Here is a 16,570-nt window from a genome sequence, read left to right on the forward strand (position 1 = left end):
GGCCATTTTGTTTTTATAAACATAGGTTTCATTGCCTGGTCAGTGAGCTTAACAGCATTGAGCAGCCAATAGTCGAAATGTACATTGGCAAAGTTAGTTTCTAAGTGTAACTCAAAGGTAAGCTCTAGCATATTTCTAGTTAATATGTCATTCGATTTAAACCATCAAATGAAAATGCTAGCACCCATCTGTTATAATGTGTGAAGGTATAACTTTTCTTTAACTTCAGCTCTATTCCCCATTGCGTATACGTGTTAGAAGTAGCCTTCCACGGTTTACCCCTGAAAACTTTCTTGTAAAGCATGTTTTAGTTCACTGCTGAATTTTTTAACGTGATACAGATTATATCCGAGCAGTCGTGTTTATTAATCATTGTCAATGGCTTCCACAAAACCATCTTCATAAATAAATAACTGTAGATGAATTTATTTACTTTGCATTTTAAAGGCGAGCGTTATAAACATTTTCCGGACGTCAGAAGTAACCCGTAGCATTTCAGAGAGGGCACCGTGTAATTCTCAGTGGACGAGCCATTGTGACTGACGCTGGGGGCACGAAGAAAATGGGATGTATGCGTGCTTCTCCCCCCCCCCCCCCCTCTTCTACGATACATCCACTCATGGAGGGAGGAGACGTACGTGTCACGTTAGCGTCTTGTAGCGGCCATTCATTGCTTCTTCCTCTTGTCTTTTGAAGAGTCGTGTAGCCATGGCAATTTACGGTAAAGTTTTTCCCGCCTCAGAAAGCTGGTTCGACCAGCCTTCGGGACGTTAGGCCTTGCTTTTTCTTGGTAACGAGACAATGACCCCAACACGAGACGCCCCTGCTGTCGCTTAGCAAACCTGTTCTTGCTTGGGAGTGAAACGACAGTCTATTCTTTGTTTTCTGAGCTGTCGACACCCGACAGCCGAGCCCCCGACATACTTGCCTGGGCAGGCCCAGTGTTGCTTTTCCTGTCCACTAGGCTGTGCATTCGGGTGCTTCGGTCACATTGGATAATTCCACTGTACAGTAGTGCCTTACGTGCCTTTTGAAACGAAAAGCAGCGTTCACTTTTGCACTTCGTTTCTGCTCTTTGGAAGGGCTTCAGATTTCATAGTTGGTTTTACAAAGGGTCCGCTATACTTAACTGTCAAGCAATTCAAATATGGTATTTGAAAGATCAATCCCAAAGGGGGGTGCTTGAAGCTTCGTAAGGTTTGAGGCCACATATGACATTCAAAACTAATCAGAACAAACGAGACTAAAGGCTGCACTGCTGAAAAGGTAGTACGGCGAAAAATTCCCTCGAAATTGCATGTGTGTGCAGAGTTCAGCATACGACAGTTGTGTTCCCCTGAAAGTGCGTCATTCGTATAAGAATTTTAAATGAAATGTTTGCTTGCTTGAGCCTTTTTATTTAACTACAACAACTATTATACCCAGTGATAACGTCATGAAGCACGTCTGATCCAAACGTTGCTCTTGATTTATGTCAGCTGTCGGCCAATAGCAGCAATCTGCTAAATGTTGAAATACAGCAGTCGCGGAAGAAAAGCGCCTGAGAAAGTGGCAACTGTCTGCTCTGCTTGTAAACTTTGTGTGCCGAGCACGACTACAACATTTGGCAGCTTTTCATAGCAGTGTTTGCTATTCGTAGAAAATGTTTTTTTGCCAAGCCTGAAGTGTAATTCAGGATCACTTTCAATGCTGGCCCATTCTCAGTTTCTCATTTCACTGCATCAGAATGTTGGTTCACTGCAGTGGTTTTACGCAAAAGCGAATGTTCGTTGTTTATGTTAAAGAGCTATCGTTTCTTGTCTAGATTTGAGGGTCTTGTACATAGCTTGTAGGTGATGTCGTGTGCCATTGCACCCAAAAGCAATCGCACTTAAGGCGGCGGTCTCACTCCGGCGGCACGAACACGTCGTTTTTGTTACTTTTCCAGCCGACGCGGCGGCTGTTCTCCATGCTTTATATAGTTGACTTATATACCATTGAAAAGCTTGATCTTTGTACTTTTCAAATATATTTATTAAAAACAAGTCAACTGTTAGTATTTGGGGATGGACAGCCAAGAATAAGCGCAAGTTACACGATTTTGGCTGACTGTGCCTCAGCAGTGACCATTTTTTGAAAAACCTGCTACAGTTACAGCACTGTTCTTTTCGCAGCACTTTCAAGACATATTTACCTATTTTCTCAACGTAGCAAATTGATGTTGGACTTCTACTTTTTTGTTGCTTCGCTTTTGAAAACAGACAAATTTAGTAACTTTCGCAGCAAATTGTCCAGTAACTATTCGTTAGAGAAAGTTCATTTTCGGGGAGTATGTAGAAGACAAGGTTTTCCATCTGAATGCTCAATTTCATCGATGTGCACGTGCTACTTTTTAAATTATATTCATCTAAATTGGGCGATATTCTCAATATAGGGACCTACCGTGGCCGATTTTCGTGGAATGCTACTGAAGTTCCATGGCCGAATTTGCACGTAGAGAAACTAGAGTCCCCGATCTATTTCCTGGACCTAGCGTTTTTCAATAAAGCAAGCAGAAATGCGATATGAAGCTCGTAAAGTGTCTTAATTTTTCATGCTGAAAACGTCAACAAAAGTGCAGTAATGTTCAAACTGCGCTGAAATCTCCGCATGCATAGCTTAAAATATAACAGTTACGGTCTCCTTATATAATTATGCACACTAATCACACACAAATACTGCAGGAACACTGAGAAATCTGCATTATTCCTATCACTACAACGAAAATCTTCCTCTAGCGCCACCTAGACGGACAACACGAAAGCGCTGAATTGGAAAGCTCCCCGTCTCCCCGGCTGTGGCGTTCGAAAACATTTTACTTCAGGGGAGAATGTCAACTTCAAACCATGCCCCAGCATCTGCAAGTCTTCTCTTTTTGTCTGCCTTTCTGACGGCTGCGCGGGAGAGCGTGAAAGCAAGTGAATTTTGCCTTGGGGGGTGCAAACCCGTCTTGCATCGCGGCTGGGGGAAGGGGGGAGAGAGAGAGCTGGCATAGCTTGGTTGGGGGCAAGTGCCGGTGTGGCTGGAGGGGGGCAAATGCCGCTTTTGCACACCCCTGCCTAAGTCCTCTGAGAGTATGGGTTGAGCGTCGTCAAGTGAAAAAAAAAAAAAAGCCGTACACTCGGAACGTCCCCCACGTGTGCGTGCGTATGTTTGTGGCCCCACTCGGGCGACCACTAAAACCGAGGGGTGTGCAACGACAGACAAAAGAAAGCAGAAAAACGGGCAGTGCGCGTGCGATGCGAGGGAACTGAGTAGATCTGCGTGGGCGAAGTATGTTTTGAATAGCACCTCATTGACGCTGCGCCGTGCTCCCGACTGGGCTGCAGAAATAAGCGTCTCTTCCTCTACATAACCACAAACAACAACAACAATAGCACCTCAGCTTTCCTTTTCTTTCCTTTTTTTTACAAAAAATGTCGTTTTCCAGAGGTGTGGTTTGCTGGGCTTGTTCATACAAATCCACAGCAATAAACATCATAAATACGAGATAAGGCACACATATATAGGAATGACACGACAACTGTTTTGTACTTGCTGCGTGTTCCTTTCTGCCACTGCTAACAAACTAAACACCGCACAGTTAAACTAACTAAATTAACAATTAAACACAATTAAGATGTATACCTCCGCTTCTACAAAATGTAGGCCACTCGAATTTCTTTGGTACCGGCTTCCTTTCCTTTATGCGTCGCAGCATTTACCCCGGGCAAAAGTGCGTGAGCGCGAAAGTAACCCATCCCGTTCAACTGCGCTTGCTGTGCCCTGTACTTGCTAGATTAGGCTACAAGCGGAAACTTGGCAGGATACGCTCGCTCCGATTCGCCGTGTATCATATACTTTGGCAAGTTATGCATCGGACTGTTTCGCTTCAGGACGTGGGTTCGATTTCCGCCTACGACAGGCGCATTTCTATGGCAATGAAATCCAGGAACACCCGCGTATATATTTCCGTGCACTCTAAGTGTTCAGGAGTGCCCCATAGCGGCGTTCCTCATAATTACATAAGGCTAGCTCCAAGGGAACGCGGGCGTTTGCGAACTCTTCACTCTGAGTCGGAACACCGTGCAACAAGGCGCTGGCGTGGTTACCCTGCCTCCGCCCCCGCTTCTATCACGCGCACCTTTAGACAGCCTGCGGTTACAGCCTAGGAACTGCGAGCTCACTTTGCGTATTTCTCTGATTCATTGCTCTTGCTTTGAATGATTGTACTTTGGGGTGTGGAACGCGGTTTCTGTCAGCCCAGTATCGCAAACTTCACACCTAAATTTGTATACCTGTTTGCTCGAATCACAAATAAAGTTTATATAAAAAGCCTTAGTGGTAAGCTTCGGCCGTATTTGCGGTCACCCTGTGGCATGTGCGGGCACATATTCATTGGGATTTTCCGAATGGTCTGCATCTCTTCTGGCACTTGGATTTGTATGTTTCGACCCTAAATAGTAGGCCTCCTAAGTTTTTTTATTTCTTCAGTAAACCTCCTCAGGCAAGGTTTTACAAACGGCAGGTAGCATACATGCGTGATACGCTTGCGGTCCCGGTTCGTTCGCTGCTGTATATCCTTGTGCGCAGACCATATCGGTGACTACGCAGCAATTCTTGCTGTAGCGAGAATTTGCGTCCAATGCTGATGTGGTGAGCAGGAAACCCGAAATATGACATCGTTTCACACAACACAGCTTTGCCGTCGGAAGACAGTGATATCCGATTGATAGTCCTCCGGCCCGGAATCTTAGGCGCGTGCCTGTATAGGCTTGTGTTGCTGCACTGGCGGCTGAAATCAGAGGCGTAGCCAAGGGGGGGTTGGGGGGTTCAACCCCCCCCCCCCCGAAATTTTTCAGTTTTGCTTGCGTATATAGGCATGCACACATACAAACGCACGCACGAACATACATAAAGTATGGTTGAACCCCCCCCCTGAAAAAAATTTCTGGCTACGCCTCTGGCTGAAATCAACAGCTATTCCTCGATATCTGCGCAGTGCATGCTGTTGTGCTCGTGACACGCGATCGAACATCTCCTCTCTGTTTTCTTTGCTCAGCTCGTGCTTTATCTGCCGCCGCTTTCGCCTGAAGGAGAAACGTTAGGAGCTAACAACTCAACGTCTTTGGAAAGTCTGCCGTGCTGAGAACTTGCGATGTCTGAGGATAGCGGGTCGTAAACTCGTAGCGTGAGTCGTAAGGCTGACGAGCCAACGTAGCCGAACTGGGACTTGCGCCTAGTAGCCAGACAAGAAGAGAAGCGTTTTTGAAAACGATAAGTTTATAAAAAGTATAGTTGGTATCGTTGTGCATAAAACACGTTTACATGAAAGCGACAGATGCGCATCGTGTTCATGTTAACAATGGCAATTCGCTAGGAAGGTGCATTGCAGTAATACGTCAGACAGGGATGGTTTTGCGAGTCCCGGTCGAATCACAGGCCGTAAATCACGAGGAGAGTAACGGTGGCCTCCCGTCGTGCGAACTCCGGGCGTGCCTCTTTTGCTATAAGGTATTCATATTAGCGCAAAGCAAAAAATAAACACTCGAGAAGGAATTGGGAGGGAGCAGAAAGGTCAGGCGCTGAAACCTTTCTGCTTCCTCCCACTTCTTTCTGTAGTCTTTGTTTCTTTGTTCGCGCTAATATATTGTGGTTCATGAAGGAGAAAAATGTGGTAATTTTTGTCTCCCGTGCTTCAGACACGGCTAAGCGCATGTATCCCTCTGACATCAATGAACTCGGCCAGCAACAAGTCTTACTCGCTCGCTATAATACGACACCACATGGCCGCTGCGGCGAAGAGAAGACGAGGGGTTCTGTAAACGGCGTCGCATCGCCTTTCCGAAACGCGCTTGCAAAGCCGATGCGCTACTGTCGCATTCATGTAAACGGGATTATAACCGGCCAGCTGGGGCGACTCCATTCATTCAACAAGACGCCGACACGCCGTCCCCACAAAATGGTCTCCACGTTGTCTGAGTGTGGCCCAGTTCGTCTTCCCACGGTAGGGAAGTGTGCCTGCGTTGACAGTTTGCTGTAAACCGGCACGGCACGCACCTCGTTCACACGAATGCGACAACTGGCGCATCGCATCCATGTAAACGGGTGTAATGCGCTGGGAAGGCGCATCGCACAAATGCGCCAGGCAGGTGTGGATTTCGAGGGGTAAGTCGACTCATGGACCACCTTACACAATTGAAGGGGAACGCCGGCCCCTCCTCGAGTCGGCTTCGAGTGCACCTCTCCGATATTACACGACAGCTGCGGGGGCAGAAAGCGAGGACTTCTCGGGAGGGTTCATGCACTCCATATAAACGGCGGCGTATTGCTCTAGGAAAAGTGATGTGCTACCGCTGCATTCTGTCGCATTCGTGTAAACGCAGCTGGAACGCGGTACTGTTTCCCACGGCAATGCAGTCTAATTGAGTAAGTGGGGGAGACAAGGGTTTCCCAAAAGTCTGTAGGCTAACCATTCCTTCCCTGGGAAGAAGGGGTGCACTATTCGCAACTTCCAGGTACCGTGGCGCCGCCGAGTGGTGGCCGCCGGAAGCTCTGTTGAGATTATTGAAATGTTGGACCCGCTTGAGTCAGCGAATGTTGCCACTTGTTTTGTCTCGTTTGGGGTCGTTTTGCGACGGTGTGCACGGTCTCGATACGTGACACTTTCGGTTCCTCAATGTGAACGGCAAATAAAAGAAAAAGGCAACTGATTTTACTGCGGGCCTCGGTGCTCACAGCGTACAGCGGGAGGCAAAGCAAAAGCCTCCCCTTCAGATTAGCGCCTCGAAAACCCGTGAGTGGTTAAGCGGGTTTTCGCAAGCAAATAACCAAGGCCCATGAATGTATGTAGAATCCCATTTTGTGTGTGAGTATATGTCTACTACCTCATATCACCTTTCTCGCGCTTCGTTCCTCCGCTCGACACAGTCGCTGTGCAGACAGTACCAGAACTGATAAGGAATGCGTTCCGCCTCTAGAATATAATGAAAAGTCCGCTTTCAAAGCGTCCATCGCTTTGAAAGCGGACGCGAATAGAGAAGTCGTTCCCCCGACAAGAGAATAACGCACCAGGACCATTCATGCCACGCATATATGTCGCTCAAGACGTAATTGCTTCAGCTCTGTCATAGAAGTGGTTTGGCGGTTCGTCTGATGCTTTGCACACGGTAACATGATAAATAAATGCTGCATCAACCAAAAGATGAATTGATACTACTCTGCTGAAGTTTCAATTCAAATGAAATAAATGACGGTACGTATAGCAGGGAAAACTGTGCTGCTTAGGCAGTTGGCACGGGTTTGACACCGTGGGTCAGAGCGGCTGCGTTGTAGCACGCAATTGCCAAACTACCCGTCTTTCGAACATTCGGAAGCTTAGGTTACATTCGGAAGGTTATGTTACACGGTGAAGGAAGAGCACAGCTAGTCAAATAGAATTTGTCTTCTCCTACAGAAGAACGAGAAGTTGTGTCGGGTATAATGAGGGGAGGAGGGGGGGGGGGGTGGAGGTGTTACACCACTGGGCGCGTTTCTTCCACGGGGGAAGGAAGGAGTACATACGAGTTTGCTTACACCCCGTGTTGCAGGTCAGGGTAAAACTGAGCCGTGTTCCCAACAAGGGCCGCATAAATAGCGTCACGACCCTCTACAGGGTATCACAAACGGCAGGGTTTTGACAACGGGACAGAGTTGAATGCTATCCTGGAGGCAGTCTCGTCTTTATTCTTTCTTTTTCTTGCTGTCAGACCACCATGTCTCACGTTCCAGCATAATTGCAGTGACAACGATGTCTTCTGCATACTTTTGGCGCAGGAAACGACGCAGGGTTTCTAGGTTCGGTAAAAAATTCTCAGAAAAGTCAGTCAGACACGCGTGCGAAGCAATTTTATTTACGTTCCGCTCGTGCGAAGCAATTTTATTTACGTTCCGCTCGGGGTCCGAGCTTTATCTGATGAAGCTTAGACCTCCAGTGAAACGTAAATAAAATTGCTTCGCACGCGCGTTTTTTTTTTTTCACTTTTGTATATATATATATATATATATGTGTGTGTGTGTGTGTGTGTGTGTGTGTGTGTGTGTGTGTGTGTGTGTGTGCGCGTGCGTGCGTGCGTGTGTGTGTGTGTGTGTGTGTGTGTGTACGCGAACAGAACTTCCCTGAGAATTTGCAAATAATTCACAAACTGTGAATAGAAGCCCTTTGGAGAATAATTACTGCATAATTATAGCGTTCTCTCTACAAAATGTTGCTGTCAATTCTTTCTCGAGAGAAATAAAATCTGTAGTAGATAGATCGATTGTGTCAGGGTGTGTAACGGCATATAGAGTGGTAGACGTAAGTGGATGTTTACTTGAGGAAGTACATAGAAATGGAACAAAGAAAAAGGAGAGTTTATTATGATGACCGCTGTCTAGCTCAAGCAGATGACTGAGTAGTGACAATCAGTAAATGAGGTAGGAGTAAACGACAGTGACAGAGGGGATTATTTACATAAGTACACTGTACACGGAAGGATGTGATGTCTCATGGTTCGCTTGTGATGTGACCTCCGCGATAGAGTTTGTCACCCAAACCCGCATTTCGGCACTGTATGTCACGGAGAGCAGCTGGCCAGGCAGCCTACGTGAGCGGTTTGCAGCGCAATGGTTCCTCCCGTGAAAAGAACCGCACCGCTGGGGACAGGGACAAGTGAGCGAGGGTCATCACAGAAGGAGAGATAGAAAGAGGCGTCGTTGAAGGGGAGAAAAAAAAAAGCAGCCCTTGCGGCAGCGGCGCGTAAATAGTTATACTACCAGGAGAAAGAGGCACCTCGTTTCTAGACAGTGGCATGGGAGTACGAACGCTCCCTGGGCCGTGCTTTTTTTTTGGGGGGGGGGGGGGGGGGGGAGGGAAGGGGGGGCGTCAAGCACATTTGAAACTTTTCAAAGGAGCAGCGGCGTCCCTGAAAAGAATGGATTAGTTGGAGCAGGGACAGGCTCTTCGCTGTCGCCACGGCGGAGCGCGCATTTTCCTCTCTTTTTTTCCAAACGTGACTTGGTGGCGTCTTCTGGCGGCTCAGAATGAAACTACACTGCAGTGGAACCCCCATCTTAAAGACAAACAAATCCTGACTTAGTTTGAATATAAGAAAGGTGTGGAACCACGCTAGTTCGTGCACGAAAGCAAATGAGGTATGGAAAGGAATGACGGACATCTTCATTTGTTTTTATCCTTCATCCACTTTCACACTGCGAACTTTGTTGTGGCTGGATATATTGTACGATCAGTACAAATACGGATCGTTCAGGAGGCCCAAATTTTCTATTCTAATGTGGCAATTCGTGTCACTCAAGAAAAGGGGCGATGTTTATGAACGATCAAAAACACAATCTCATCAAGTTGAAGTGATGTCACTTTGATCACAAATTCGACATTAGAACATTTGCTTCACTGGCACTTCCAGTGGCGGTGAAGCACCCGATATGTAGCATGGCGGTGAAGCTTCCATGATGTGGAGCACTGCAGCATCTACTATATGTTGCTGGTCTAATTGTTTAATGGAAATGGCACTTTCTGTAAAGGCTCAAGTTCATTGTGAGGAAAATTAGTCTGACTTATTGGTAAGAGAAATTATTATTTCCAGATCAGGCCAGTCACACCAAGTCGTTCTTCTGCTGGTACAGGTTGGGCCCGTCGCATCCACTGAAAAATTACGGCATCCTAGAAACATGCCTTAAGCTGTAAGATCCCGATACGGTTTTGATGGGTGATTGGTGGGTCACTCTGAATGCACTGTAAACACTTCATATTGTTTTCCACCTTATCAAACCTAATTTAGTAAGCTTAAAGGAAAAAAGAGCGATCTAGTGGACTGAATTACGTGACTTTATGCGATTGAGAGGCCGTCAATTCGTCACGCTCACTATGACAGTGTTGTATTATGAGCAGTGTACTAAATCACAAGCACTACAAAAATGGAGCCACTGAATGTCCAAGCATACAGCAATTCATACCATTGCTCCAAGCACCACAAAAGAAGCACATGTAAATGAGAATGATTGCCACAACATTGCATAACAATGCAGGATGAATCAAGTTACAGACTTATCACTGTATATGCACTGATTCTAGTACCGGATGTTATAACAGCCAGTTTTTAGCTTGAATTCAGAGTGTAGGGTTTATCCTCATTATCTGTTACCTCTCGTGGCGAGTGATGCACGATGTTTCTTGAACAAACTATGTGGTCGATTGTCTAAAGGGACTTGGTTCGAGAACGGAGCTCAGAACTCTCAATTATATACAATCAATCCTGGAACGGAATTTCAAATTTCGATTTAAATTAGCCGTTCTGTAGAAACAGTAATTCACAGACTTCGTCTAGGCACTGCCTACACTAAGAGCTTCCTACGTAGGATAAGAAAAACTAACTGCGCTACATGTACATGTGAAGAGGCAAAAGAAAACACAGAACACCTCCTTCTACACTGCAAAAATTATGCTGTTCCCCATAAAAAATTCTTGGAAAAACTAAACAGATTGGATAGATGGCCGCTATCATTAGCAAAAGTTTTGAGTCCATGGCCAACAGAAACCTTTCAAAACATTGGTGCACGCGCCCTAGTACAGTTTTTAGAAGAGTCGGAAATATCAAAAAGATACTGATTCGAATTTGTAATTATTCTTCGCATTGAGATACTTCTGGTCACATGTTTCGCATTGCCTCTTGTGATTCAAGACAGCTGTGTCTAAAGTGCAGGCAAGGGCCCAGTGACTGTTGTGTGATCGCATTATACAAAGGACTGCGGTATGAACTCTTCTGCAAAGCGCGAACGTTTCTTGTATGTCTTGTGTGTGAACATTGTTGTCGACACTTGGACATTATGCACGACGTGAGAACATTCCTTTTAAAAGGACATTGCCGTGAGTGAGTTTTACAATACTTTACTTTTGTTTATAAGTTTGTGACGCTAATGAATAAGTAAGGGAAGAGGAGTAGCCGGAGCCATGTATCGGTACCAACCTCTCCTTAAACACATTTAATAATAAAAAAAAAAACTACCAGTGATGGAATGGGCCTTTTTTTTATGCCTCCTGTGCATGATCATTGGAAGCAGTCTTACGGAGCCACTAGCAGGGAGCTCCCAAAGTATTTCTAGTGACACCTGCCGCAGATGCCCTGGCAGAGCTCTGTGCGTTGACTGCATCTTTCCGTCTTTCTATGTTTACTGCACTTTTCTTTGATTCTGCAGCGACATGCAGCCGTAGGCTTCTGTAATGCCAGCAGGAAGCTTCCAAACATGCGATTCTTTATCTTTGCTACCACTATGCTTTGGTCAACAGATGGAGGGAGATGGGGGCAAGCATTCCATCGTGTCAGTGCCGTTGGATTGCCATGGGAAGCAATAGCAAGCTCCTGCATCTGCTACTAGCACTTGGTACTAACACATGAAATAGTGATTTGAAATTACTTAATTCCCGGACAGCGTGCCTCTGTCATGTGTAGCATATAGGCAGGCGGTCAACAGCCTGATGAAACAGTTGGCAGTGGCCCTGTCTCCTTTGTTTTGTGATTGTCTCAGTTCACACCCATCATTTTAGAGCTTAAAACAGTGTATATGCTTTGTGGGCTTGTGAGCTGGATAAAGTGAGGATAGACATAGACCGGCATAGACTTTTGTTTTGCCGCAAGCGAAAGGAAAGGCTTGCATTGCCAAACATTAGCTTCTCTCCCATTGTATTATTGCGTGCACAAACTTAGACCAGCGAGTTGTGACAAGGTGCCCTCTTTTTTGCAGTGGTGATGGCCGTGGCGGGGGCGGTGGCGTAGGAGGCATTGTTCACTCGCGTCCTCCAGTGAGCCGCACCAACCTGAAGCAGCAACTGCAGCGTCACCAGGCCGAGCAGGAGGAGCGGCGCCTTCGTGAGCTGTTGGGAGCCCCTCGGCAACCCTCGTCGGCCATCTGCGTCCCCGGCGTGCCCGACACCATCCCCGACAACATACAGGTGCCCACACAAGTGCTGCAGGTGTGTTGCTCATTGTGTCCTTTGCAGCTGCAATCTAGCCAACAAAAATTCAGGACACGTCCGTGCTGCACAAAAAGCACCCAGAAGATAACTGTACCTATCCAGCATCGGTTTGATCATATTGGCAACTGAAAAGGAACATTTGAGGTGTATGGGGATTCGCAGTAAATAAATAAATATAGACAGACCTTGACACATTATCATCATGCTCAACCTATTCTAAATCCACTGCAAGATGAAGGCTTCTTCCAATGACCTTCAATTTACCCTATCTTGTACAAGATGATTCCATTTTATTCCTGTGAACTGCTCTATTTCATCACACCGTACCGCAGCCCTCGGCAGCTTTTCCCATCCCTTGATCTCTATTCCATTGTTCTAACTGAACACCTCTTGTCTTTCCTTTGTATTTCAGAGCCTGCTCAGGCCAGTAACTTTAACATCAATTAGAATATTGGCTACCGGTGTTCCTTTGATTCGTCCTGCTGTCTTCCGATCTCTTACAACTCGACCAAGAAGAAGTTTTATTAAGTTGGAGCCAACATTTCAGTTAGTGGGCGTGTCTTCGCCCCGACGTATACAAGTCCCTTTGTCGAAACATTGTCTCCATTGACTCCCTATTCAGCAGCTTCTCATCACCTCAAGCCCTTATCATCCCCTACTCCTGTCCTGTTTAGAGCTTTGTATGTCTCAGTCAGTTGTCTTCTGGTTTCTTTTCCATTTGGTAGCATTATTTCACACAGCAAAGTATCAACTCAACCAGCAAGTCACTTTCATGGCTTCACACTTGCTGAGTGCCACCTGTGGGAGCTCTTCAGTTCCCACTACCTGACACCGCAAGGTATTGGCAATATTGGTGTGGACAAACAATCACTGACTGCCGCTGCCTGGCATCACGTGTACACGGAGCAGTGCAACATTCCGCAAGAACATGGCCACTATCACAGAATTTGGCTTCTACAGTAGTCTCTCGATAATTAAACTCTCATAATTCTAGCTAATTCTAAAGTTTTGTTTAGCATGCTATATTTGCTATGTCTTTCAAAGCCAATCAATTCAAACTGCTCCATTGCATAAATTTGGTTAATTCATATTTTTTGCTTGTCTGTGCCATAAAATATCTGCTGCTTTTCTGGCTTCTAGCTGAACATTAATGTTTTTATGTCACCAACAGTTGCAAATAAAGCCGATTGCCTGCCCAAAAAGTGGCCAGACTAACCAAACCATGCTCACCAACAGTCCCATTTTTGCTCAGGAAGACAGAGAAAAAAAAAGTTCGGCAGATCCCAAGCCTTGTGGGAATCGGTTTCATGCGAAGCAGTCAGCGAGTAGTTGTCAGCGAGTAGGGCAGGGCAGGGCAGGGCAGGGCAGGGCAGGGCAGGGTTCAAATTGCCTTGGATTCGCTAAGAAATGCTTCGCATTTAAAATGGATGGCTTGCCCATAATCGAGAGTAGATGAAAGCATGAAATGGCTACCGGCAAAGCACATTGGTTGAAGGTGGTAATAGCCACAGTCTTAACATGGGTATAGTGCATGTTTGCAAGGATACACCCCAGCATATCACACCGCAGCATAATGTGCACTAGTCATATGGATGAATTCCTGTCACTGTGCGGGATAAATCTCTGGCTTTGCCTAGCATACGTGGACACAGCGCGTTGCAGGCATGAAAGCTTACTTAGCTGGAATAAACCTGTTTTGAACTAAACCTTGTTGCAAGTCTCTTCTCAGCCAAGCACCATCCGTGCAGCATGGTCATGCAGTGTCACGCCATCTTCCGGAGGCGGTGCAATACCCGCATCGCTGAACTCTCGGAACTGCTAGCATTGAAGAAATCACGAGTGACGCTGTCTTGGTGCCAAAAGGTGACGGTGTACGGTGCCCCGTAGCTGCCTTTGGAATGTCGCTGTTGGAAATGACAAATAAAACCTTAGCATACTAGAAGTTACAGCTTTAGTGCTATTGTGGACAAATGATAAGAAAAACTTGGAAGCGATATTTTTTTGAAAACTTTTTCGGCAGTAACTAGCGAATGTAATGTGGTCCTGTACAAAAAGTTGGGGGCCAGGGACCACATTTTTTAAAGCTTTTGACTGGTTGTCCGGATGCTCTAGTTTTGTTCTCGCGATAATACCCGGATTTTCTTGTTTAAGTGCCAGGATAATGGCTCAGGCTTTTGGCTCAAGGTCACCTGAAGGTTGCTGACAATGAAAGCAAAGAGCATTGCCTGCCTGGTCTGTTGCGAGTGGAGCACTTCTTCACTTACTTGCACCGCAGTACACTGGTGTCATGCAGAAAAGTGTTTACTAAGCTTGGGAAGGGGTGACTGGCTGTTGCGAGGCACAGCACATTTTGTCCCTTAATTTCACACATGTGCATGTGCCGTGTAATAATGAGTACCAGTACGATCACTGGCATCTAAAAACTTTACTGGCAATCATGCAGAGTTCTCTATGACTCAATAAGTACCTTTTTCAAGCTAGTTGGTTCATACTGAAATCTTAAATGCACTGTGCAACTGAACAATCCTAAGGTGTGAAAACGAAAAAAGGAAGATAGGACAGGAAAGAGCACTGCGCTCTTTCTTGTCATAACTTCCTTTTTTTTTCGTTTCCACACCTCAGGGTGGTTCTGTTGTGCAGTGCATTTAAAATTTCTATGATGTTGCTGCAGCACTGAGAAACAGTAAATATTGACACAAGTTCGTATGTTGCCCCGAGTCATACATGGGAGAACTTCCTGGTAATTTAAACTTTGGTAATTCACACAAAATCCTCGCCCGCTAGAGTTTCAATTAACTACAGCCTACTGTATGCCCCCACTTGAAATTGTGTGAACAAAGAATGGTTGGCTTAGAAGCAGCATTGCTCTGAGTGCACTGGCCCTTGACGAGATGCATTGGATTTGGGACACAGTTGACTACAAAATCCAGTGACATTGTACCACAGCAGTAGCACAGCAGTGGGCACACTGCAGTGATGTGGCCGCTGCTGTTGTGCAAGGGCCTCACAATGCAGCTGTGTACGTTCACTGCCCGATTGTTGGGCCGTCTGCTCTAGACAGGCTGCCGACGGCTGTTGGCATTGCTCCAGAACAAACTAAGCTTTAGAGAGGATCTTCTCATTGTAGCTGTAAGCACCCTCGAGGTCGTTGTCATTGTCATCTTCAGTTAGAGTGAAGATACCCTTGTCCAGCTGGTGGAGCTCGGTTTCCGTGCATGCTAGTAAGTTGACATACCTAGCATAGGTTGGCAAAAAAGCTGGAGCTCACTCAGACTCACTCAAAAAATATATCTTGCACTTAAGGCTCACTCGGACTTAGAGTCACAAAAATTTTCCTCAACCAGACTCATTCGGACTCAAACTCACCAAAATGTTACTCACTCGGACTCACTCAGACTCATGGCTTGATCTGAGTCTGAGCAAGTCGACTCGTGAGTTTGCCGACCTATGATACCTAGTGACCTTTGACATCTCAGAATCAGAGTCCTGCAGCAGTTCTGTCAGGAGTGCAATATTCGAAGAGAAGCTGGTCCTGACAGTTCCACATCTTGTGAAGAAACTACATGTAATACCCATGTCACACGGGGATTTTGGAAGGCCTTCCAACCAATATTCTATTGACTCAATGGTCAAGCATGATCTGCAACACAGGACATTTCGAAGGCTGTCGCATGAGTAGTCTATCGAGTCAACGGAGCACACCACAACTCTATCTAAACTTTGATAGCTGTTGAGCAACAAAAGCGGAAACTGCAAATGTGCCCTCTCAATCACAGTGTGCTCGTACTCACAATTAGGAAAAAAAAATCTATCCAGCATGTTTTAAAAATTATATTTAATAAAGTATTTTTACACCTTGAAATGTGTGAAGTACACATACTCTCAACAGCAGCGACATGCTTGTCTTCATCGTGCTGTCTCGCCGTGTGTCGCTCGCCACAGTTTTGCTGCCCAATAACTAAAAAAATAAATATACATTCATAACTACGAATAAACAATTTATTGAAATGTCTAAACAAAAATGAAGGTCCACACAGCACTGCAGAATTTTTATGAGAAATGCCTGAGCCACTCAATGGCCATTCAAGACTGTCGTGTAGCAGTGCGACTACTCCATGGAGTCGATAGAGTTGTGGCGTTTTGATGGCCATCGACTGGATGGCTTTTAAAAAGTGCCAGTGTGACAGTTTCACCCTGTGACTAGCACTGGTTGCAGGACCAAGTTAGTCTCAAATAATCACAAATGGCCACTTTGGCTCAGTCGCTCGCTGCTGAATTTTTCAGTCTCAAACCTTTGAACCAATCACATGCACAGGAACAGGAAGTCATCTCATTTTACGGGGCAATGGCAATGCGCGCCTTATGCAAGCAGGTGTGAATTCTGTGTGGTGACTGGTATGAGTTGTATGCAGGTGTGAACATTGGTCGCCGGATTCGCTTTTTGGTCGCTGGTCACAAATGGTCACACGACCGGTGCAAGTTGCAGGTGTGAATGAGCCTCAAGTCTTTGAGATCGTGAAATGTGATTCCTCGGTGTCATGACGCCAGAAAACATAACGAACA

At 45.9% G+C, this 16,570-nt stretch overlaps 2 protein-coding genes across 9 annotated transcripts in view; one reads left to right on the forward strand and one right to left on the reverse strand.

Annotated features, from left to right (window-relative positions):
• Positions 1 to 16,570, reverse strand: part of LOC119395691 (coiled-coil domain-containing protein 28B) — a 72,581-nt gene that overhangs the window by 19,535 nt on the left and 36,476 nt on the right. The window lies entirely within an intron of this gene.
• The window catches only part of LOC119395693 (transcription factor E3), a 152,373-nt gene that overhangs the window by 4,723 nt on the left and 131,080 nt on the right, over positions 1 to 16,570 (forward strand). For 2 of the 5 annotated variants that reach the window (XM_049416744.1, XM_049416743.1), the window contains exon 2: positions 11,776 to 11,983. The exons of 1 other annotated variant lie outside the window; for it this stretch is intronic. In XM_049416744.1, the coding sequence (XP_049272701.1) occupies positions 11,776 to 11,983 (208 nt within the window). Of the gene's footprint in view, positions 1 to 11,775; positions 12,005 to 16,570 lie in introns of all 5 variants that reach the window. 2 more of the 5 variants (XM_049416741.1, XM_049416740.1) reach the window with 1 other exon arrangement.

The sequence above is a fragment of the Rhipicephalus sanguineus genome, chromosome 6 (assembly GCF_013339695.2).
Source record: "Rhipicephalus sanguineus isolate Rsan-2018 chromosome 6, BIME_Rsan_1.4, whole genome shotgun sequence".
Taxonomy (NCBI): domain Eukaryota; kingdom Metazoa; phylum Arthropoda; class Arachnida; order Ixodida; family Ixodidae; genus Rhipicephalus; species Rhipicephalus sanguineus.